The sequence below is a fragment of the Aegilops tauschii genome, chromosome 3, assembly GCF_002575655.3.
Source record: "Aegilops tauschii subsp. strangulata cultivar AL8/78 chromosome 3, Aet v6.0, whole genome shotgun sequence".
NCBI classification, from domain to species: Eukaryota; Viridiplantae; Streptophyta; class Magnoliopsida; order Poales; family Poaceae; genus Aegilops; species Aegilops tauschii.
The window spans coordinates 66,393,157-66,416,016 of record NC_053037.3 but is presented as its reverse complement, the minus strand read 5'-3'; the positions used below and the strand labels follow the sequence as shown (position 1 = coordinate 66,416,016).

The window sequence follows — 22,860 nt, the reverse complement described above, 5'->3', positions numbered from 1 at the left end:
TTAGAAAAGTTCACATGTTTTAAAATATATTTGTGAAATTAAGAAAACTGTTTAGACTATTTCAATAAATGTTCAATTACTATTATAAATGTTTTGTTTCATTCAAAAAATTGTTCAACATATATTTGAAAAATGTTTAAAATGTCTTTAAAAAATTTCAAAGATGTGTTTGGAAAAAAATGTACATCATGTACTTAGAAAATGCTTAACATGTATCAAAAATATATTTTCAAGTGCATAGAAAAACATACAATGTGCATAAAAATCAAACATGTAAACATAAAAAGGGAAAATAGAAAATAAAACGAAAAACCCAAAGTAACTGGTAGAGAAACATAGAAAAAATGAAGAAACAAATAGAAGAAAATGACCATGTATTTGGAAACCAATGAAACAAACAGAAAAAAACCGAACATACAGCATTCGTTACTAGGACGGCCAATTCACTGCGCATTGTATGTGAGCTGGTGTACGGAAAACCCTATTTGCGGCTTACTGCATCAAAGTGTCGACGCAATGCACAGGGGAAATGCCCACAGCGATAGAAATGGGCCGGCCCAATTTACCACCGCTAGCCAGCCGGTTTTCGGAACTTTCTAGATGGTTCCCTGACTGGTTTTTATTCCATTACAGGATTTCCTGTTTTCTTTTTGGTTTTCACGTTTTTTTCGGTTTTTTATATTCTTTTTCGTTTTTGTGTTTCTTGTTTCTTGTTTCTTTTTTATTTCTTTTGTTTTATTTTTTCGTTTTTCTTTTTTATAAAAGGTTCATGTTTCGGAAAATTTTCAGAATTTTAAAAAAATGTTCGTGACTTTAAAAAACATTAAAATTTTAAAAAGTTTGCCATTTCAAGAAATGATCACCAATTTAAAAAATGTTCTCCTTTTAAAAAAATTGTTTGGGAATTTCAAAATGCTCTTTTTTGCAGCTCCAAATTTTCATTCAAAATTTTCACAACTTTTCATAAAGTGTTGGGATTTTAAAAATATGTTTCTGTTTTAAAAAATTGTTCATAAATTCCAAAAGATGTTCACATCTTCATTTTGTTGATGTTTCAAAAAATGTTCTAGTTTCAAAATTATTCATAAGTTCGGAAAATGTTCGTGTTTTCAGCTTATGTTCTAGAATTTCAAGAAATGTTCCCAACAACAACAACAAAGCCTTTAGTCCCAAACAAGTTGGGGTAGGCTAGAGGTGAAACCCATAAGATCTCGCAACCAACTCATGGCTCTGGCACATGGATAGCAAGCTTCCATGCACCCGTGTTCTTAGCTAGCTCTTTGGTGATACTCCAATCCTTCAGGTCTCTCTTAACGAACTCCTCCCATGTCAAATTCGGTCTACCCCGCCCTCTCTTGACATTCTCCGCACGCTTTAGCCGTCCGCTATGCACTGGAGCATCTGGAGGTCTGCGCTGAATATGCCCAAACCATCTCAGACAATGTTGGACAAGTTTCTCTTCAATTGGTGCTACCCCAACTCTATCTCGCATATCATCATTCCAGACTCGACCCTTCCTCGTGTGTCCATACATCCATCGCAACATACGCATCTCCGCCACACCCCACAGTTGAACATGTCGCCTTTTAGTCGGCCAACACTTAGCGCGATACAACATTGCGGGTCGAACCGCCGTCCTGTAGAACTTGCCTTTTAGCTTTTGCGTGGCACTCTCTTGTCACAGAGAATGCCAGAAGTTTGGCGCCACTTCATCCATTCGGCTTTGATTCAATGGTTCACATCTTCATCAATACCCCCATCCTCCTGTAGCATTGACCCCAAATATCGAAAGGCGTCCTTCTGAGGTACCACCTGGCCACCAAGGCTAACCTCCTACTCCTCACACCTAGTAGTACTGAAACCGCAAATCATGTACTCGGTTTTAGTTCTACTAAGCCTAAACCCTTTCGATTCCAAGGTTTGTCTCCATAACTCTAACTTCCTATTTATCCTCGTCCGACTATCGTCAACTAGCACCACATCATCCGCAAAGACCATACACCATGGGATATCTCCTTGTATATCCCTTGTGACCTCATCCATCACCAATGCAGAAAGATAAGGGCTCAAAGTTGACCCGTGATGTAGTCCTATCTTAATCGGGAAGTCATCAGTGTCGACATCACTTGTTCAAACACTTGTCACAACATTATCGTACATGTCCTTGATGAAGGTAATGTACTTTGCTGAGACTTTGTGTTTCTTTAAGGCCCACCACATGACATTCCACGGTATCTTCTCATAGGCCATTTTCAAGTCAATGAACACCATATGCAAAAAAGTTGGTCACAATTTTCAAAAAATATATCTGTTTTTTTAATGTTTAGTTTTTTTCAAATGTGTTCGCAAATTTGGACAGTGTTTACGATTTAAAATATGTTCACGAATTTCAGATAATATTCTTGTTTACGAAATTTGTTTAAAGTTTCAGAAAATGTTCAGATATTTCAAAAATGTGTTAATTTCTTAACAATTTTAAAAAAATCATTTTCCAGAAAATATTCATGAATTATTGAAAAATGTTATCATTTCCAAAACGTGTTCACAATTTCAAAAAAAAATCCGAAATTTAAAAATGTCCTTCTTTTGCAAAATTTGTTCACAAATTCAAACATGCTCATATTTTCATAATTTATTCTGACTTGAAAAAAGTTTGGCAATTTCATAAAATATTCCTGTTTTGAAATCAATGTTCGCATATTTCAAATTTGTTGCAGTTTTAAAAAGTGTTCACATTTAAAAAAAAAAGGTGTCCATAGTCTCAAAACAAATTCTCATTTTCAATATTGCTCCTTTATTTTTTTCTGATTTCCCAAAAAATATTTGTGTCTTTAAAAGTTTGTCATATTTTCTTAAACATGTCTGTTTTCAAAAAAACAATTTACTTTTGTGAGAAGAAAAATCCATTCGTAATTTCAAAAGAATAAGTCGCTGAGCTAGTGACGTCGATCTCTCACGGGAGGACAGGTGTTCGGTCCCACTAAAACACGTTTTTTGCGAAATTTTTGCAACCTATTTTTTGATTCTTTTATGTTTTGCCGTTGTTGTTCGTTTCTTTAGAAGTCGCGCCATGAATTCAATAGAAGTCATCCGGGCGCACTGGCTACCAACACGTGCGTGTGTGCTGCTTATCGTGGGTTCAATTCCCGCCAGGTGCAGCCGATTTTTGTTGTTTTCTAAACTTGCCTCACGCGAATGGTCCGGCCCAGGTTAGCGACCTCCTGTGCGAATCCTCATCTGTTTGCCGCAATCGGCGGCATATAGGAGGTCCCCTAGTGTACATCCCGCCTACAGTAGCGCGTGGTATAGCACTGGCATCGTGGAGGGTGGGGGGGGGTAGCGGTGGCTTCGCCCGCTTCGATTCGTAGTGGGCCGGGACAGGCCGGGAATCATTGCGCACTTACGTTTTTTGATAAATTAATTGTTTTTGGTTTTTATATTTCAATTTTTTTGTTTTTTGTTTTGGTTTTTCATTTATTTTTTATTTCTTTTGTAGGTTTTTCTCTTCTATATTTTTTGTTTAATCTTGCACTTTTAGTTTTTATATTATAATATTTGTGGATTTGTTTTTTAAAATACACATTGAACATTTATTTAATATATGGTGACCATTTTTTTGTATACAATGAACTTTTTCCTAACGTACAATGAAATTTTTCTCAAATACGGTGAACAGTGTTTTGTATTGTCTGGACCTTTTCCATATACAATGATAGATTTTTTTTAGTTTAAAGAGAACTTTTTTTAAGATACAGTGATTGTTTCTAATACAGACTAAAAAATTTAACACGTCCTAATAAATTTTTAATATTATTTCCTATGTATAAATAATTTTAAATTATTTAGCTTGGTAACAAAACCAACAGTCAGTTCTTAAAAAATAGTGGATTTTGTGAAATAAATAGTAACAATAAAACCAAAGAGAAAAAACAAAGAAAAATTGTTTAGGTGAGACTCACCGGAATGGACCGACCGATTTTTGCGGTTTAGATGAAGCCTTATCTAATAGACGCAAACAAGTGTCGAGCAGGAGGTATCCACGGGAATGACTAGTCAACGGGTACTCCCTGAGGGGCTTTCCAACAGACACACTTGAAGGGCGGATACGTGGGTTTTTGTGTTCATTGGGTTTATTCCGAGTCCTTTTGGTTTTCCGATTTTGTCTAGTTTTTTCTAGGGTTTCCCTGTTTTTTGTTTTTCTTCCTTTTTCAGTTTTTTGGGATTCCTTTCTTTTTTGTTCTTTTCTCATGAAGCACAAAAGCACTATTATCCGCAATGTGTGAAGCATAACTATGCTTGTCTAAAAAAGTGAAGCACCAATGCACTTCCACACGAAGCACATACGGTGCTTGTGTGCTTCCCAAAAAAGTGATCGGTGCTTCAGCAGTTTCTTAGTTTCCTCTTTTTTTTTCCAGGTATTTTTGGTTTCCTATTTTTTCAGTTTGTTTACTGGTTTTTGTCTTTTTTTCTCACTTTTTTTGTTTCCACGTAAAGCACAAACAATGTTTATGTGTTTCGCCCAAAAAAGTGAAGCATTATGTTTTTGTGATTCGCCTAAAATTAAGCACAAGTTAGTTTACCTGAAAGCACAGGTTACTACTTCGAAACCTATCAACATGTGGTATTTGTCAAAGATCATGACTTGTGAAATGCAACAATAAAAATGGTTTATGATTTCGACGCATGGTTTTAGAGATAAATCTGTAAAGAAAAACATAAACAACCCCACCCATTCCTTCATGAACGTCACTTGTCATCACCACAGAAGATGAAAGTGACCTTTGTAAAAGACCAGTCAATATGTACGTGCAATGCACGTTAATTTGAAAGTATATAAGTGCATGTGGATATTAAGTAGGATATTATTTATGTGTTATTATGTGATTAGCGCTATATTTGGCATGAAATTAACTGCACGCTAAACATGTTGAGCGCTCGACATTGAAGCAGTCTAGGTCGTTGGATTGACATGATTTGATGGCCGAGATTAATTGGATATACCCTTTGGGTCTTTTTATATTGTTATAGATATTGTACCTCTTAATCATTGATTTTTGGGTCTCAACGGAGTTTTTTTTTTTGAGACAACGGGGCTCAACGGAGTGAAAGAGCTTTAGGCAGCCGAAAACGTGCCACAAGGCTGTATCCTTTCATCGATCGGGCTTGACCAGAAGGTGTCTAGGCCTGCTTCCAAGGGATCGTCACGTACCAGGAGGAAAGCCCATCTTCACGTTCCACGACTGGCCCATATTTCCCCCTTCGTGCCCTTTCCTGCGCAGGTTTTCCTGCTCCTTTTGGAACGAACTTTTCTGGGCAGAAGTGCTACTTTTCCCCTTCTGGGATGAAGCACGGGCGTGGCGATTATGTGCGCCCATCGTCCCAAGCGGATCGCATGAGTGCGCCTTAATCATGGTGAGAGTGTCTGAGGGCGACGTCGTGTGTGTGTGTCACGGAATGATTCGTCAAAGCCAAGGAGACACCGGTCACAAAATAAGCAAGAACAACAGAGGTGCTGAGAGCTGCATGGTGGATATTCGGCGCAGTAACAAAAGCAAAAGCAAGGTGAATCGCTCACGAAATGTAATCCTGTATGCAGAGGGATCTTCAGTGCAGTAATAATAATTATACAAAAGCAAAAGCAAGGTGGTGTGTGAAGCTTTCACCAAAGGCACACCAGACGGACGCTTCAACCCGAGTCTTGCAAGGCCGAGCGAAGCTTTCACCCCCACAAATCCTCTACGAAACAGGCAGTAAAAAGAAGTGTAACATGCCAGGAAGAAAAAGGAAGTCTAGTAGTAAAAAAACAGCATCTGCCAGGAGAATCAACAATGTTGGTTCGGTCGCGTACAATGTTCTCTGCCCACATGGGCCCGTGACCCAAAAGGGCACTGTGAAAGAGAGAACAACCGCTGCAGCAGCAGAGAATCAAGGATCGAAATGGGGAACCACGCCCCGGTCGGTGCACGGCGCCCACGCCACCCCACCCCTCTCTCTTCTCGACGCTCTTTTTTTCACCCCGGGAGTACGGTTTTTTAAAGACCGCAGGCAGAGGACCCTGCAGTGGTCTGCTCTGTTCACCGACGACGGGCGGGGTCGATACAAGTAGCGGCAGCCCATCGGCCTCAGCGCAGAGCAGCGCGGCCAGTCGTACGCCCTCGTCCGGTCTCTCTCTTCAGCCTCCCCTCCCCCGTCGTCTCGTCTCTTCTCGGGCCATGGGGAGGGCGCCGTGCTGCGACAGGGCGGCGGTGAAGCGGGGCCCGTGGTCGCCGGAGGAGGACGACGCGCTGCGCGACTACATGCAGCGCCACGGCAACACCGGCAGCTGGATCACCCTCCCCAACAAAGCCGGTGAGTTCGCGCGCTCGCTGCCCCTTCCATGCCCGGCCGTGCCTTTGATCGTTCTTGATGGGTGCTTGATCGTTCTTGTAGGGCTCAAGAGGTGCGGCAAGAGCTGCAGGCTGCGGTGGCTCAACTACCTCCGCCCGGACATCCGCCACGGCGGCTTCACCGACGAGGAGGACACCATCATCTACTCCCTCTACAGCCAGCTCGGCAGCAAGTAAGCATCGACTCTTCTCTTTCTCGATCACCACGCGCGGAAGCGGCATCCTTTTCGTGTCCCGGCCGGCATGACCGATCGAGACGGACGCGCGCTGGCGCTGGCATTCATCGCATCGCAGGTGGTCGCTGATCGCGTCGCAGCTGGAGCGGAGGACGGACAACGACGTCAAGAACCACTGGAACACCAAGCTCAAGAAGCGCCTCGCCGCCGCAGCCGCCGCCTTCTCCACCCGACGCTCCCCGCCCTTCATGCCGCTGCCGGCGCCAGCCGCAGCGCACGCGCAGCCGTCGCCGCTGCTCCCGCTCTCCGTGCCGACCGTGAAGGCCGAGGCGTACACCTACGACGACTTCTTGGCGCCGACCGCCGGGCTGCAGGACCCGTTCGCCGCGGAGGGCTCGTCTTCGGCCTCCGCCGCGCTCCAGGACCCGTTCGCCGCAGAGGGCTCGTCCTCGGCCTCCGCCGCGCTCCATGACACGCTCGCCGCCGAGGGCTCGACGTCGGCCTCCGCCGCGTCGTCGGGGTCCAACTGGTCGGCGGTCGACAACGCCGGCGGGTTCTTCGTGGACTTCTGCGCGGCCGGCCCCGACCTCGCTGCCGCGGACCAGTTCCTCGGCGGCTTCTACTACCCTCTCGACCCGACCCTGTCACTAGTGTAGATCGATCGATCGTTCGATGTGTCACGCGCGTGCGCGCGTCCTCGTGACCGATCGATCAAACGTGTTCGTTATCAAAAGCACCCGATCAAACGTGAAAATGTGGTTCTTGAATCTTGATCACCTCGATTTGCATGCTTCCATGTCCACGTTTCTTCAAGTGTATGCAGTTCTTTGAGCAGAAATTTTGTGACACACACACACACACACACACACACACACACACACACACACACACACACACACACACACACACACACACACACACATGTAACTTGTTGGCGTCCATGTGAAAGGCCGTGCACGCTGCACGCAATTCGCATGGGCCGGGCGAGGGCGCCAAAGAAGATGAGCCATGACCGATCTGAAGATTCGCTTGCGTCGCTGCATGATGCGCGCCGGGTCGGGTCGGTCGCCCGCCCCGCCCGCCAAGTGGGCGATGAGCAGCACCAAAAAGTAGTCCATGGGAAAAAATGGTAAAGCCGGAGAGACAGGCATGGCCCACGGCAAGAACAAAATTGGCTGGGGTGATGACTGATTAGCGCAGGGCTAATGACGACGCTTGTGCGATGATAGAGGCACATCTCTTTTTTTTTTGGTTCGCAGACTCCGATTGATTGATGACAGGTCGCGCGCGCAAGTAAATGCTTCTTTTTTACAGAGGCTATATTATCCTTGCTTGACTCGCAGAAACAAGACAATTTACGTACGATCATTTTTATCTGCGGATAATTAGAGGGGCTGAGAGATGATGATGATGGATTAAAGTGACCTGGCATGAACAGCAACTGATGTAGGGCCGGCCGCAGTATTGGGGCCGTTTCGGATTTGTCAGGAGAATCATCTCGGAGAAGTGCGATGCTCATCCCTGCCACGCCAGTTCTTGTCGTGTCGATGGAAGCTCGAAAGCAGAACAGAAAAAGGAAGCGGACGTGGACGGAGCGGGAGCCGTCCATCATGAGATGGACGGCCAGGGGGGCGCGAGCCGTGCTGCCCAGGGCGCGGGGCCCCGAGGCCCCGACCCACCAAAGCTAAAGAGGCTCTGTGGGACGGGGGAGAAAAGAGGAACACAGCCCAGGCCATTACGTAAGTCGATCAGCAGTACCACTGTACGTGCTTTGCTACATGGTGCCTGTCTTCCCCGAATAATCCCTATACAAGTACAGCAAGAACATCACGCAATTGCAGAAAAACACGGTTAATTATTCGGTCCTTGCATTGCACATGCGGCCAAACGACCCCCCATTTCCCATGAGTTTCCGCGGTATTCCCACAGGTCACATCATCACATTTTTCAATTCGAGACGCCCCAATCCAATCACACGATCGCTCCAAAACAAGAGATCAAACAAGACATCTGCTTCCCTGGACGTGATTAAGCAGCATATAATCGTGGTTCTTGGTGCATATGCACCTCAATTATGAATTATCCCTCCCAAAACCCCAAGGCCCTGTTGGCCCTTTACACGGCTGGACAGGTCACGCTCAATCAAACCGCTTTTTGGCCCCGTGACAGTGCGCCCGGATGGGGAAAAGACGCGCGGCTTTGAGCTTAGCGTCCGGCTAAGCAAGAGCGACCGCACTAGTTCGCTCTCCATCGTCCGTCGGAGCCGTACGCGGACAGCCAACTCCCTCGGCCTGGCGCTCTTGTCCTGGCGCTGGCCTTTCTGAATATTCCCTCCCCGCGCCACAACGAAAGCGACCCAATTGTGCTCCAGGTCAGTAATACAGTACTACTACTAGTAAATCAATCGCCAAAATCATATGCTGAGCGTTTTTGACACTAATTCACAGTACTTATTACTCGTTAGCTTGGTTTTGATGAAGTCTCTGTACTACGTTCACAATTCTGCGACAAGTCCATCGAGTGATTGCCAGGAATTTCAGTTTGCCCGTTGCTGTCGCGAGCGTGTATAGATTGCTCATTGATAGATTAAAGTCAGCCGGGGCTTGGACGTCTGACTTGGCCTCCCGAAATGATAAAACGGGAGGGAATGCCGATTACTTAACTGGATCCCGTGATCCACTTGATGATTTTGTTTGGGATTATATGCGGGATAACGGGATCAACAGGCTCGTTTTTCCCGGGCCTGCATGGAATAGCTTATGTACTACTCCCTCCGTCCGCTGGCCAGCATGCATTATACGATGTGTGTACATGCGTGTATGGTGTATATGTTTACGCACAAGTTGAAGAAAATCGTTTGTTATTTGTGTGTGTGTGTGTGTGTGTGTGTGTGTGTGAGTTGAGTCTGTACTGCTTTTCTGCAAGGATGATGCATGCATCGGTGCGCATACAATATGTTTGGGGAGCAACATCAAGCCGGCTTATTTTTCTTCTGAATAAGGATGACCTGAGCTAATGATTGCGTTATACAGTATAAAGTACAAGCGCACTTTTGTCAAAGAGTTTGAACTGATGATGGCGAGTTGGAGGTTTTCAACGCCAGTGATGGTGAGAAGAAAATGCACATGTCAGTCTTAGGGCGTCTCCAATGCTAGCCCTCAAACCGGCAGTATCCATCTGGACGTAGTTGTTCGGACCGCGGAAGTCATTCAGCGCCGACCCCTATCCGTCCGTGGAGCAGTCTGGACCATGATATTCCCGTAAATCGGAACCAAACGTGGGGGGCTTTGCGGTAGTCCGGGCACGGGACACGTCAGACTCTGACGTCCATGGCCCACCCAAAAAGAAGGGAGAGCCTGCGTTTTTGTAGCTGCCCGCACCGTTTCCGCGCCAAAACCCCCCACTCTCTTCTTCCATCCCGTCGCTCTCCACCCGATTTCCGCCTTTTTCTCCCACTCTCTTCTTCCCTCCCCCCGCCGACACGTGGAACCGGAGGAAAACCTGTCGGAGATGGAGGTGGTGGAGGTGCAGGAGGATCCAAACGTCACACTTGCCTGAAAGATCAACTCAACAACGCGGCAAAATCGCCGTGTCAACACGAAGGCCAACAATGGCGGAAACGCTCAAGAAGCAGAATGTCGGCAGAGGTCATGCTGGTGGCTGACGTGGCAGTGGGCGTGTTGGTCGCGAACGTATGTGGTGGATGTCGTGGCCCGGGCCGTGGTGCCCCGATGGTGTCGCCCACCGTACAGGCATCACCATGGCTGGAGCATTACACAGCTCTGTACTTCTTCGCCGCCAAGCAGTTCGGTAGGAGTCCGTGGCAACCGCCGCCGGCCAAGTGCCTTACATTGTCAACGTTAACACGGTGCCGCCACTCTTCTTAGTGTTCTTCGCCATAGCTCATCCGGACGCGGACGATGGGTGGGAGCAGATAGGTGCCCGCACGCTGTTCGCTGCTATGCCTAAAGCAGGGGAGAAGACATACGATGATAGGGAGAGGTCGTTCGACATCATCCACATTGGAGACGGATGAGGAGGTGGTCGGCTATGAGGACGGGCAGGTGGCAGACTCGGATCCCACCCAGTCCGGCAACTACACCCACACGCAGCAGGGCTACACTATGCCGGGCACACGACAGTCCTACACCCAAACCGGCACATGCACACAACAGTAGGATTGGGCTGCTGGACTGTAGGAGGAGGAGGAGGACTGTGAGGACGATGATCTTGATGATTCTGCTGGCGATCCGAAGAAGAAGGGTGGAGGAGAAAGCTTCAACATGTGGGAGGACGAGCTGTTGTGCGATGCATGGTTGGCCACTAGCCTCGATCCGATTATGCCACGCTTTTCAATAAAATCCTATGGAATCATAGGTTCTGTCGTTCCCACTGCTTCTCCTTGAATGGTTAGGCAAAAGGGCACATGGATGGTACACCATCCAAGAGGCCGTGTCCAAATATTGCGGCAACTTGGCGCATCTCATCGCAAGGTGGCCAAGTGGTGCGCAAATCACCGAGCAAGTAAGTTCATTTGGATGTATGCATAGTTTTGTTTATCACTAGGCTGGTATGCATAGTTTTGTTGATCACTAGTCGGGTATGCATAGCTTCGTTGATCACTTGTCGGATATGCATTGTTGACAATGTTTCATTTTGTAGCCTTGTGCGTGTATGATGTTCAAGAAGTTTGAGAAGAAAAACTTCATCGTCATGCATTGTTGGTTCAAGTTGAATGGCAGACGAAGTGGAACATATTCATAGCCAAACCGTGGACCAAGCCACCGAGGAAGAAACTGGTGACCCAACCGACCCAACGACAGAACCACTCAAGAAGGTTAGAAGAGGGTTCCGAGGAAAGAAGTGAGAGGAGGAGAGGGCGAAGCGAGAAGGTGTGGTGGTCAAGATGATGGACAGGTTCGAGGACATCTTGATGCAGAAGGAGGAGACATACGTCAAGTGCTCGGACATCAAGGAGGAAAAAAGGCGGAGAGGTTCAAATTATTGATGGAGGCAACCGGGAAAAAGCTTAAGCTCGAAGAGAAGAGGGCCATGATCAAAGGTAAGAAGGCCATGCTCGAGGAGAAGAAGGCGATGCTCGAAGAAAAGAAGGTGAAGATCGTAAACGATGTGGAGGACGCCAAGATGTTGTCCTTGAATTTGGAGTCTTTGAATGTCAACGCAAGAATGATCGTGCAAGCCGTTCGCTACAAGATGTTGCAGCGGCATAAAGATGAGTCGGAGGCGGCGGGCAAGGAGGATGAGTAGGCGGTAGACAAGGAGGCGGAGGCGGATGCTACCTACGTGGCAGCGGCGACACCTTAAGCGCGGAAGCTCGGATTACTAGTTAGCATGGCAGAAAATCTAATTTTTCTGCACAGAATGTCGGACTGATATTCTTTTGTGACCAGGCATGTAAAAAACTTAAAAGCATACTTGCTGATGATGACATGCACCTAGGGTAGGGTCATAGGCCTGACCTAGACACCCTACCCAAGGACACTACCCTAAAGTCAAAGACATTCAAAGTACAACCGAAGATACCGACTGAGATCACCTTGGAGTGCAATCCACTCGACCAGATAAACCACTCGGATATCCCAATTCCACTCGACTAATATAGAGTCACTCGACCTTACGGAGAATCACTCGCAGTACAGAATATCTAAAGCCACCTCTGGATGGCAACGGTCAGGCGTTCACTCTGTAGCCTTAAAGGCCATTAATAGTCATTAGAGCAGGCGTTACCAGTAACGTCTCTGCCTTAATCTACATTAAACCATGTGTAACTGAGGCCTGTGAAGGGGTGACGCACTCTATATAAGCCACCCTTTCCCTCTGGCACAAGGGTTCGCACCCCTGTAACTCTCACGCATAATCCAATCAACCAAGCCTCCGGGCACCGAGATGTAGGGTTGTTACTTCCTCCGAGAAGGGCCTGAACTCGTAAACCTTGCGTGCACAACCTCACCATAGCTAGGGCCTTGCCTCCTCCTACGTACCCCCTATTCTTACTGCCAGACTTGCTCCCACGACAGTTGGCGCCCACCGTGGGGCAGGCGTCTTAGCGACTTCCGGCAAGGTTGCAGTTTTTTCCGATCTCCATCGACATGGTTTCCGGCAGTGGTTTGGCCGTGGGCCACGAGATCCGTCTCGGCGCGCTCGTCTTCGTCGCCGATGACTCCGCCTGGCTTCAAGAAGCCCCCCTCGACGTCGAGGCCCTTCTGATCCGTGGGGCAGCGCATTTCCGCGCGAGTGCCTGCGGTGTCCTCCTGCGGCAGCCGTCGACCCAGTATCGATCCTCTCCCGTGTCCCTCCCCGCTGTACGCCGTCGCAAGCGATCTGGTCGGTCGCGGCTTCAGCGGTGGCTCGCCAGATGGCCACCCCTCCGGCTATTGAGCCAGACGAATCTCTCTACGAACCATTCGATCTGTCGACTGGTTCCGTGGATACTCTTTCCGAGTGCGGAAGTTGCGACCCCACAGCAGAAGTTCTCATGATCGACTCACCGCGCAGCCTGCCTGGGTTCCGTCGCGGTGGCGGCAGCGATGGCGGCGGCGGTCCATCAAACGGCCATGACGAATATCATCCCTAAGCCCTCACTTCCGAGCAGAGGGAAGAGCTACATCGTCGCAACATGGAGGCACTCCACACCCCTATAATTGGGGAGACCTCTGAGGCTCGGGCTTTAGAGGCAGCGCGCCTGGCTACTTTGGCTGAGCGCGCGCGTCTGGAGAACCTCCAGCATTCACTCGACGAACACGCCCGTCAGCGGATCCCCGAATCCAGTCGACGACAACGACATTTTTTCCGCCTGAACCCCAGGTATACCGTACTTCGATCCAGAATCTTGCAGCTGCAGCCCGTATAGCAGAGTGAATCTAGCCGTCTTGTTCAAAGGCTGGTAGGGGTTTGCTGCAGATCCGAGCGCTGCTCCGAGCGGCAGGTGAACAAAACTCGACTGTTTCTTAGTCGCTCAACAGAATCCACAGCAGATCTGTAGTTGCAGACACGGTTCAGTCGGCACACAGTCCAAGATCACCTCTGCGGCGTGACAATCATGGGCACCGCCAAGATCAGTGCCTGGATCGAGGCCACGGACAGTATGATCATCGATACGCCCGTGATGACCACCGTCGAGTGCCTACACCCCCTCCGAGGGAAGGATCGTATGCGCCCCGGCGGTATGATGACAGGCGCCCGTTTGGTGATGAGCGGAGAGTTCTAATCGACCCAAGAGAGCCTGGGTTTGATGCAAGATCGGTTCTTGTACAAGGTTTGGTTGACAGAGGCCGAGCACACAGGGAAGGACAAGACAGAAATCGTCCGACTGGAAGCCGAGTGCATGTTTCTGTGCCCGAATGTTTCAGTAGAGCCATCCGAGCTGCAGAGATCCCTCCCAACTTCAGGTTGGCGACGGGCGTGAGCAAGTTCACCGGTGAGTCGAAGACGGACACTTGGCTAGAAGATTACCGAGTGGCAGTTCAGATTGGTGGCGGCAACGATGATGAGGCCATGAAGCATCTCCCCCTGATGCTTGAGGGTTTAGCCAGAGCTTGGTTGAATCAGTTGGCCCCTGGGAGTATTTTATGCTGGGAAGAGTTGGCCCGAGTGTTTGTCAAAACATTTGAGGGCACCTGTAAGCGACCTGCTGGGCTGGCCGAGTTGCAGCACTGCGTTCAGAAACAAAATGAGACTCCGAGAGACTTTATTCAGAGATGGACTACCCTTCATCATACCATACAAAATGTATCAGAGCACCAGGCAGTGTGCTCCTTCAAAGAGGGCGTTCGATACAAAGAGCTCAACCTGAAATTCGGTCGGACTGGGGATATGTCCCTGGGTCGAATGATGGAAATAACCACTCGATATGCTAATGGTGAAGAAGAAGATTGACTCCGCAGTGGCAAGATCAAACCAGTCGCCCAGGACGTAGGAGGCAGAGATTCAAGTCAGAAGCAGAAGCACAAAGCTGAACCTCCAAGTCCTGTTGAGGCTGCAGTTCTGAAAGTTCAAAGGAAAGCCTAAAGGTCCCTGGACCCCTAAGAAAGTGAAAGATCAGTCGGGAAACGACGTTCTTGATTTACCGTGTCACATACACACTAAAAAAGATGAAGAGGGTAACTTGATTCTGCCCAAGCATACCACTCGACAATGTCGGCTCCTGATTCAGAGTTTCCGAGAGGGTCAGCCCAGTGAGAAGGAGAAAGAATTTGATAAGGAAGAGGACAAAGAGGAAGATGACGGTTACCCCAATGTCAATGCCACTTTAGTGATTTTTGCTGACATCGAGAGCAAAAGTCGACTGAAAGTTATCAACAGGGAAGTAAACATGGTTGCTCCAGCAACTACGACGTATTTAAAGTGGTCAAAAACTCCCATTATGTTCGACCAGTCCGATCACCCAGCGCACGTTGCTACCCCCGGGCAGCAAGCGTTGGTGGTCGACCCAGTCGTTAGGGGCACCCGACTGACCAAGGTTCTGATGGATGGTGGCAGTGGTTTGAACATTCTGTATGCTGAGACCCTCCGAGGGATGGGCATCCCGATGTCCAAGCTCAGCGAGAGCAACATGCGATTCCACGGAATCATCCCAGGAAAGAAAGCCGATTCACTCGGTCGGATCACTCTTGATGTGGTTTTCGGTGATTCAAAGAATTACCGTAAGGAAAAGTTGACGTTTGAGGTGGTGGATTTCCACAGTGCCTACCATGCTATTCTGGGCAAGCCTACATATGCTCGATTCATGGCTCGATCATGTTACGTATACCTCAAGTTGAAGATGCCTGGCCCCAGAGGTGTGATCACAGTCACAGGGAATCGGCAAAGGGCAGAAGAGTGCCTCCAGAAGGGCTCAAAGATTGCCGATGAGCAGATGGCGGCAGTAGAGTGGGAAGAATATCAGAAGAATGCAGATTCGAGTGACTTGTTGCGAGCTAAGAAGCCTGCTTCAGAGTCTGCATTTCAGTCGGCCGGTGAAACAAAGCATGTTCATATTCACCCGACTGATCCCAATGCTGCTCCGACCCACATCTCAACAACGCTCGACAGCAAATAGGAAGAAGCGCTCATCCAGTTCCTCCGTGAGAACTGGGACATCTTTGCATGGAAACCATCTGACATGCCGGGTGTACCCAGGGGACTGGCTGAGCACCGTTTGCGCGTCGACCCAAAAGCAAAACCCGTTAAGGAACATCTCCATCGGTCCGCCATGGAGAAGAGGAAGGCAATTGGTGAAGAGGGAGCTCGGCTTCTAGCAGCTGAGTTCATCCGAGAGATATACCACTCCGAGTGGCTCGCCAATGTTGTCATGGTCCCCAAGAAAGATGATTCACTTCGTATGTGTATTGATTTCAAGTACATTAATCGGGCCTGCCCGAAAGATCACTTCCCTCTCCCCCGCATCGACCAGATTGTCGAATCAACTGCGGGATGTGAGCGTTTGTCCTTTTTGGATGCGTATTCCGGGTACCATCAGATTCGACTGTATGGGCCCGATGAAATAAAAACAGCCTTCATCACCCCATTCGGGTGCTTTTGCTATGTTACCATGCCCTTTGGTCTCAAGAATGCTGGTGCCACGTTCATGCGCATGATTCAGAAGTGCCTGCTCACTCAAATCAGTCGGAACGTGGAAGCGTACATGGATGATATCATGGTCAAGTCACATAAAGGTTCCGACCTGCTGACTGACCTCGCTGAAACATTTTCTAACTTAAGAAGATATGATATCAAGCTCAATCCATCAAAGTGCACATTCGGAGTCCCAGGCGGAAAGTTACTCGGTTTTCTCGTTTCCAAACGAGGAATCGACGCAAACCCAGAAAAGATTTGAGCAATTCTCCGAATGAAAAGCCCTGTGCGTGTGCATGATGTGCAGAAGCTTACTGGTTGTTTGGCTGCATTGAGTCGATTCATTTCTCGTCTCGGTGAAAAGGCACTGCCTCTTTACCGACTGATGAAGAAGTCTGACAAGTTCGAGTGGACTCCCGAAGCCGAAACAGCGTTTGTAGAGCTCAAAGCCCTGCTTTCCACACAGCCGGTTTTTGCTGCTCCAATCAGCAAAGAGCCTCTATTACTATATATCGCAGCCACTGGACAAGTTGTCAGCACAGTGCTCACAGTCGAGCGGGAGGAAGAAGGCAAAGCCTATAAAGTTCAGCGTCCAGTGTACTATATTTCTGATGTCTTGACTCCGTCCAAGCAAATGGGATTTATATGACCACGAAGAAAGTTGCACATTACTTCACAGACCACTCGGTTTCAGTTGTCAGCGATGCTCCATTATCGGAAATCTTGAACAATCGAGAGGCAACCGGTCGAGTGGCCAAGGGGGCAATTGAACTCCTCCCTTTGGATATCAAGTTCGAGGAAAAAAAGGCGATCAAGTCTCAAGCAATAGCAGATTTCCTAGCCGAGTGGATCAAACAGCAGCAACCGACTCAGATTCACTCGGAACATTGGACTATGTTCTTTGATGGGTCCAAGATGTTGAATGGGTCTGGTGCTGGAGTGGTCCTGGTATCCCCAAGAGGTGAAAAGCTCAGTTATGTCCTCCAGATTCACTTCGATTCTTCAAACAATGAGGCTGAGTATGAGGCACTTCTGTATGGGTTGCGTATGGCCATCTCACTCGGCGTCCGTCGGCTGATGGTCTACGGCGACTCAAACTTGGTGGTCAATCAAGTGATGAAGGAGTGGGATATCAGGAGCCCAGCTATGACTGGTTATTGCAATGTAGTAAGGAAGCTAGAGAAGAAGTTTGAGGGGTTAGAGCTCCACCACATACCCCGAATCAAGAATCAAGCTGCTGATGATCTGGCGAAGATAGGTTCCACTCGGAAACCTATTCCCAGTAATGTGTTCTTGGAGCATCTCCACACCCCGTCAGTTCAAGAAGATACTTTTACAGAGGAGCCCCCGCAACCAATAAGCTCAACCGATCCGACTGAGATTGAAGTCCCAGCTATAGTCGACTTGATCATGGAGGTTTTAGTGACCACCCCCGATTGGACGGTGCCGTATATTGCATATCTGCTCAGGCAAGAGCTCCTAGAGGATGAGGATGAGGCCCGCCAAATTGTCCGTCGATCCAAAGCCTTCACAGTGATAAGCGGACAGCCCTACAGGGAAAGTGTTACCGGAGTTGCTCAGCGTTGCATCTCTCTAGATGAAGGTCGACTGATCCTAAATGAGATCCACTCGGGGACCTGTGGTCACCATGCGTCCTCTCGGACCATCATGGACAAAGCATACCGAGCAGGATTCTACTGGCCGCGTGCAAATGAGATGGCTAAAGATATAGTCGACAAGTGTGAAGGCTGCCAGTTTTACTTAAACCTGTCTCACAAGCCTGCATCTGCCTTGAAGACTATTCCACTCGTCTGGCCTTTTGCAGTTTGGGGATTGGACATGGTTGGACCTTTCAAGACCGGTAGAAGCAGTTTCACTCATTTGCTCGTAGCAGTCGACAAATTCACCCAAATGGATCGAAGCCAAGCCTATCAAGAATCTTGATTCAAGCACTGCCATTAGTTTCATCAGAGAGCTGATATTCAGATATGGAGTCCCTCACAGAATTATCACAGATAACGGCTCCAACTTTGATTCTGATGAGTTTAGAGAATTTTGCGTGTCCCAAGGTACTCGGGTCGACTACGCATCCGTTGTGCACCCGCAGTCGAATGGGCAGGCGGAAAGAGCAAATGGCTTGATCCTTCAAGGGCTGAAACCCCGGCTGATGCGCGATCTCAAGCATGTTGCAGGAGCTTGGGTGACTGAGTTACCATCTGTCCTATGGGGATTGAGAACAACTTCCAACCGGTCGACTGATCTAACCCCTTTCTTCATGGTGTATGGCGCTGAAGCTGTGCTTCTGAGTGATTTGCTGCACAATGCCCCCCGAGTGGAACTCTTCTTAGAAGCTGAAGCTGAACAGGCATGCTAAGACGCAGTTGATCTCCTAGTGGAAGAACGAGAGATGGACCTAATCCGGTCGACCATCTATCAACAAGACCTGCGTCGATTCCATGCCCGAAAAGTCAGAGGACGAGCATTCCAATAAGGAGACCTTGTGCTCCGAGTGCGCCAGAAACAGCCTCACAAGCTCGCTCCTGCCTGGGAAGGGCCCTTCATCATCACCAAGTGCTCCCTAATGGGGCGTATCACCTCTACAACGTAGCCAAGAAAAAAGACGAGCCACACTCCTGGAATGCGGAACTGCTCCGCCGTTTTTATACCTAAACACTCGGATCAACGAGTTGTAATAAGAATCCTTCAGTTTTGCTTATCAAAGACAAGATTTTTGCGGCATCTTAATGATTGTTATCCCGTAAGCATTCGTGTTCAAATCCCCCAGTGGGTGGCTTAGCCGCGAACCCGATTCGCCTAAGTTTCAAAAACACTCCGAGTGAAGAGCAACCCTCTCACTCGGGGGCTTAGCCGCGAATCCGATTCGCCTAAGTTTCAAAAACACTCCGAGTGAAGAGCAACCCTCTCACTCAGGGGCTTAGCCGCGAACCCGATTTGCCTAAGTTTCAAAAACACTCCGAGTGAAGAGCAACCCTCTCATTCGGTGGCTTAGCCGCGAACCCGATTCGCCTAAGTTTCAAAAACACTCCGAGTGAAGAGCAACCCTTTCACTCGGGGGCTTAGCCGCAAACCCGATTCGCCTAAGTTTCAAAAAACACTCCAAGTGAAGAGCAACCCTCTCACTCGGGGGCTTAGCTGCGACCCCGTATTCGCCTAAGTTTCAAAAAACACTCCGAGTGAAGAGCAACCCTCTCACTCAGTGGCTTAGCCGCGAACTTGATTCGCCTAAGTTTGAAAAACACTCCGAGTGAAGAGCAACCCTCTCACTCGGGGGCTTAGCCGCGAACCCGATTCGCCTAAGTTGCAAAAAACACTCCAAGTGAAGAGCAACCCTCTCACTCGGGAGCTTAGCTGCGACCCCGTATTCGCCTAAGTTTCAAAAAACACTCCGAGTGAAGAGCAACCCTCTCACTCGGGGGCTTAGCTGCGATCCCGTATTCACCTATGTTTCAAAAACACTCCGAGTGAAGAGCAACCCTCTCACTCGGGGGCTTAGCTGCGATCTGTATTCACCTAAGTTTCAAAAACACTCCGAGTGAAGAGCAACCCTCTCACTCGGGGGGCTTAGCTGCGATCCCGTATTCGCCTAAGTTACAAACATACTCCAAGTGAAGAGCAATCCTCTCACTCGGGGGCTTAGCTGCGACCCCGCACTCGCCTGAGTTAAAAACATACTCCGAGTGAAGAGCAATCCTCTCACTCGGGGGCTTAGCTGCGATCCCACACTCGCCTAAGTTACAAAACACATTCCGAGTGAAGAACAATCCTTTCACTCGGAGACTTGGCCACATACTCTGAGCTGCGCCACAAGTACAACGTGTGGTTGCACCCCGAGCTGTGCCACAAGTACAACGTATGGTTGCACTCTGAGCTACGCCACAAGTACAACGACTATTCCGAGTGGGGAACAATCCTCTCACTCGAAGACTCAACCACGGGCCTAGATTCGCCTAAGTCAAGAAATCAGAAGACAACACAGATAAAACAACCATGTTCGGATAAATCCGCGAAGGTTCAAAAGCCATCGGCAGAAGTACTCGGGCGTTAGGCCCGAAAGAGTTTTAACGATTATAGGATCACTCGGCATTCTGAGGCAAATAGAATCAAGTTTTCACTCGACAGGAGTAGGGCTTGCTGGCTCGACGAAACAGTCAAGGTCGATACCGTTTGCAATACGAGTCACAATGTCGATGAAGGTCTCCATGAAGGATTGGAATTGAAGCTTCTTGGTGTTGGCAACCTTGAGTGCAGCCAGCTTCTCCCCTTTGATCTCCTTGCAATGGACACGGACCAGAGACAGAGCCACGTCAGCGCCGCAACGAGCAGATGACTTCCTCCACGCCTGCACTCGGCCAGGTATTTCATTGAGTCGAGTCATCAGAGACTCGAGGTCATTCTGGAACATCACGCCTAGCCAGAGCTCCATGTCGAGATGCGACACTGCCACTTTCAGACGAGCCAGATAGTCCAAAACACTGGCAAGGCGAGATTCCAGTCGCAGCACGTTCATCACGGCTTCGTCCTTAACAGGGGTGTTGATGGGATCCAGACTCGTCTCAATCCGCCCTGTCTCTTCCTAGAAGTTTTGACAGAATTCTGCACGCACAGGAAAACAATGAATCGGCAGGTGCATGATGAAAAGATTTTTTGCAAGTCAGTCGGACAATGGAAAATACCTTCAAGCATAAGGAACATCTTCTTGGCAAGGCCTCCCAGATAAGTTTCCAGTTCGTCTCTCTTCCGAGTGAGAACTTCGACTCTGTCATTCAAGGCCACCCTGTCCTTCTTCAGCTGCACGATTTACTTGTTGATTCATCAACGGCGGTCTTCAACTTGGCGTTTTCTTCTTCCAACTTGCTGACTGAAGCCAGCTTCTTATCAGCAAGTTCAGCTTTCTCTCGCGCCATCTTTTGGGCTACTACAAGGTCGAGGTCTTCCTATTCTAGAGCTTGCTTCATTTTTTCTAAAGAAATAACATTCTTCAGACGAGCTTGGAGTTGACGGTTTTCACTACGCACATCTGTTCGAGTGGAATCACTCGGTTCAAAAGATGAAAAGAAAAAATGACAAGGCGAGCAGTCGACAAGTTATTACCTCCCATGGCAGTTGCTTCATCCTTAGCCTTCTGCAAATTCTCTTTGGCTAGCTCCAGGTCAAGGTTGAGTTGGATCCGTTTCTTCTCCAGTTCAGCAAACTTGGCTCCAAGATCACATGATTTCTTCAGTAAACGACAGGACAAGTCAGTCGATAGAGACAAGGGTCAGTCACTTCCGAGTGATAATATGCAAAGATCAGATTATTATGGCAAAAGAGTTCTAAGACTACCGTCGAATCAAACATTCGACAGTAGTCTCGGGGACTACACCCAGTGGGTGCACTTGGCGTGCCCCCAATGGTTTGATTTCCCACTCGACATGGTCTGCCTAGTACGAGTGGAAGGAGTGAAAAAAACCATTTGATCTCAGTGTTGGGAATCGTAGCATAATTTTAAAATTTTCCTACGCTCACCAAGATGCATCTATGGAGTCTACTAGCAACGAGGGGAAAGGAGTGCATCTACATACCCTTGTAGATCGCGAGCGGAAGCGTTCCAATGAACGTGGATGATGGAGTCGTACTCGCTGTGATCCAAATCACCGATGGCCGAGTGCCGAACGGACGACACCTCCGCGTTCAACACACGTACGGTGCAGCGACGTCTCCTCCTTGATCCAGCAAGGGGGAGGAGAGGTTGATGGAGATCCAGCAGCACGACGGCGTGGTGGTGGATGTAGCGGGTCTCGGCAGGGCTTCGCCGAGCTTCTGCGAGAGGGAGAGGTGTAGCAGGGGGAGAGGGAGGCGCCCAAGGCTGTAGGTTGCTGCCCTCCCTCCCCCCCTTTATATAGGCCCCCTGGGGGGGCGCCGACCCTGGAGATGGGATCTCAAGGGGGGGGCGGCGGCCAAAGGGGGGAAGGGGGTGCCTTGCCCCCCAAGGAAAGTGGGAAGCTCCCCCCTAGGGTTCCCAACCCTAGGCGCATGGGGGGAGGCCCATGAGGGGGCGCCCAGCCCACTAGGGGCTGGTTTCCTTCCCACTTTAGCCCACGGGGCCCTCCGGGATAGGTGGCCCCACCCGGTGGACCCCCGGGACCCTTCCGGTGGTCCCGGTACAATGCCGGTAACCCCCGAAACTTTCCCGGTGGCCGAAACTTGACTTCCTATATATAATTCTTCACCTCCGGACTATTCCGGAACCTCTCGTGACGTCCGGGATCTCATCCGGGACTCCGAACAACTTTCGGGTTTTTGCATACACATATCTCTACAACCCTAGCGTCACCGAACCTTGAGTGTGTAGACCCTACGGGTTCGGGAGACATGCAGACATGACCGAGACGCCTCTCCGGTCAATAACCAACAGCGGGATCTGGATACCCATGTTGGCTCCCACATGTTCCATGATGATCTCATCAGATGAACCACGGTGTCGAGGATTCAATCAATCCCGTATGCAATTCCCTTTGTCAATCGGTATGTTACTTGCCCGAGATTCGATCGTCGGTATCCCAATACCTTGTTCAATCTCGTTACCGGCAAGTCTCTTTACTCGTACCGCAATGCATGATCCCGTGACTAACGCCTTAGTCACATTGAGCTCATTATGATGATGCATTATCGAGTGGGCCCAGAGATACCTCTCCGTCACACGGAGTGACAAATCCCAGTCTCGA

The 22,860-nt window shown here is 48.8% G+C and overlaps 1 protein-coding gene across 1 annotated transcript; it reads left to right on the top strand.

Moving 5' to 3' along the window:
- Positions 1-5,950: 5,950 nt before the first annotated feature.
- On the top strand, positions 5,951-7,338 carry LOC109757061 (uncharacterized). The gene is made up of 3 exons (XM_020315881.4): positions 5,951-6,348; positions 6,430-6,559; positions 6,681-7,338. Exons 1-3 carry the CDS (start codon positions 6,213-6,215, stop codon positions 7,216-7,218), a joined length of 804 nt encoding a protein of 267 aa, XP_020171470.1. The 5' UTR covers positions 5,951-6,212; the 3' UTR covers positions 7,219-7,338.
- Positions 7,339-22,860: the final 15,522 nt, after the last annotated feature.

What these genes read in the sequence shown, in the direction of transcription:
- LOC109757061 (XM_020315881.4), top strand. Translation starts at nt 6,213, where the DNA reads ATGGGGAGGGCGCCGTGCTGCGACAGGGCGGCGGTGAAGCGGGGCCCG. An exon ending in CACCCTCCCCAACAAAGCCG is followed by an intron (nt 6,349 to 6,429) that starts GTGAGTTCGCGC and finishes TCGTTCTTGTAG; the next exon opens with GGCTCAAGAGGTGCGGCAAG. An exon ending in TACAGCCAGCTCGGCAGCAA is followed by an intron (nt 6,560 to 6,680) that starts GTAAGCATCGAC and finishes ATCGCATCGCAG; the next exon opens with GTGGTCGCTGATCGCGTCGC.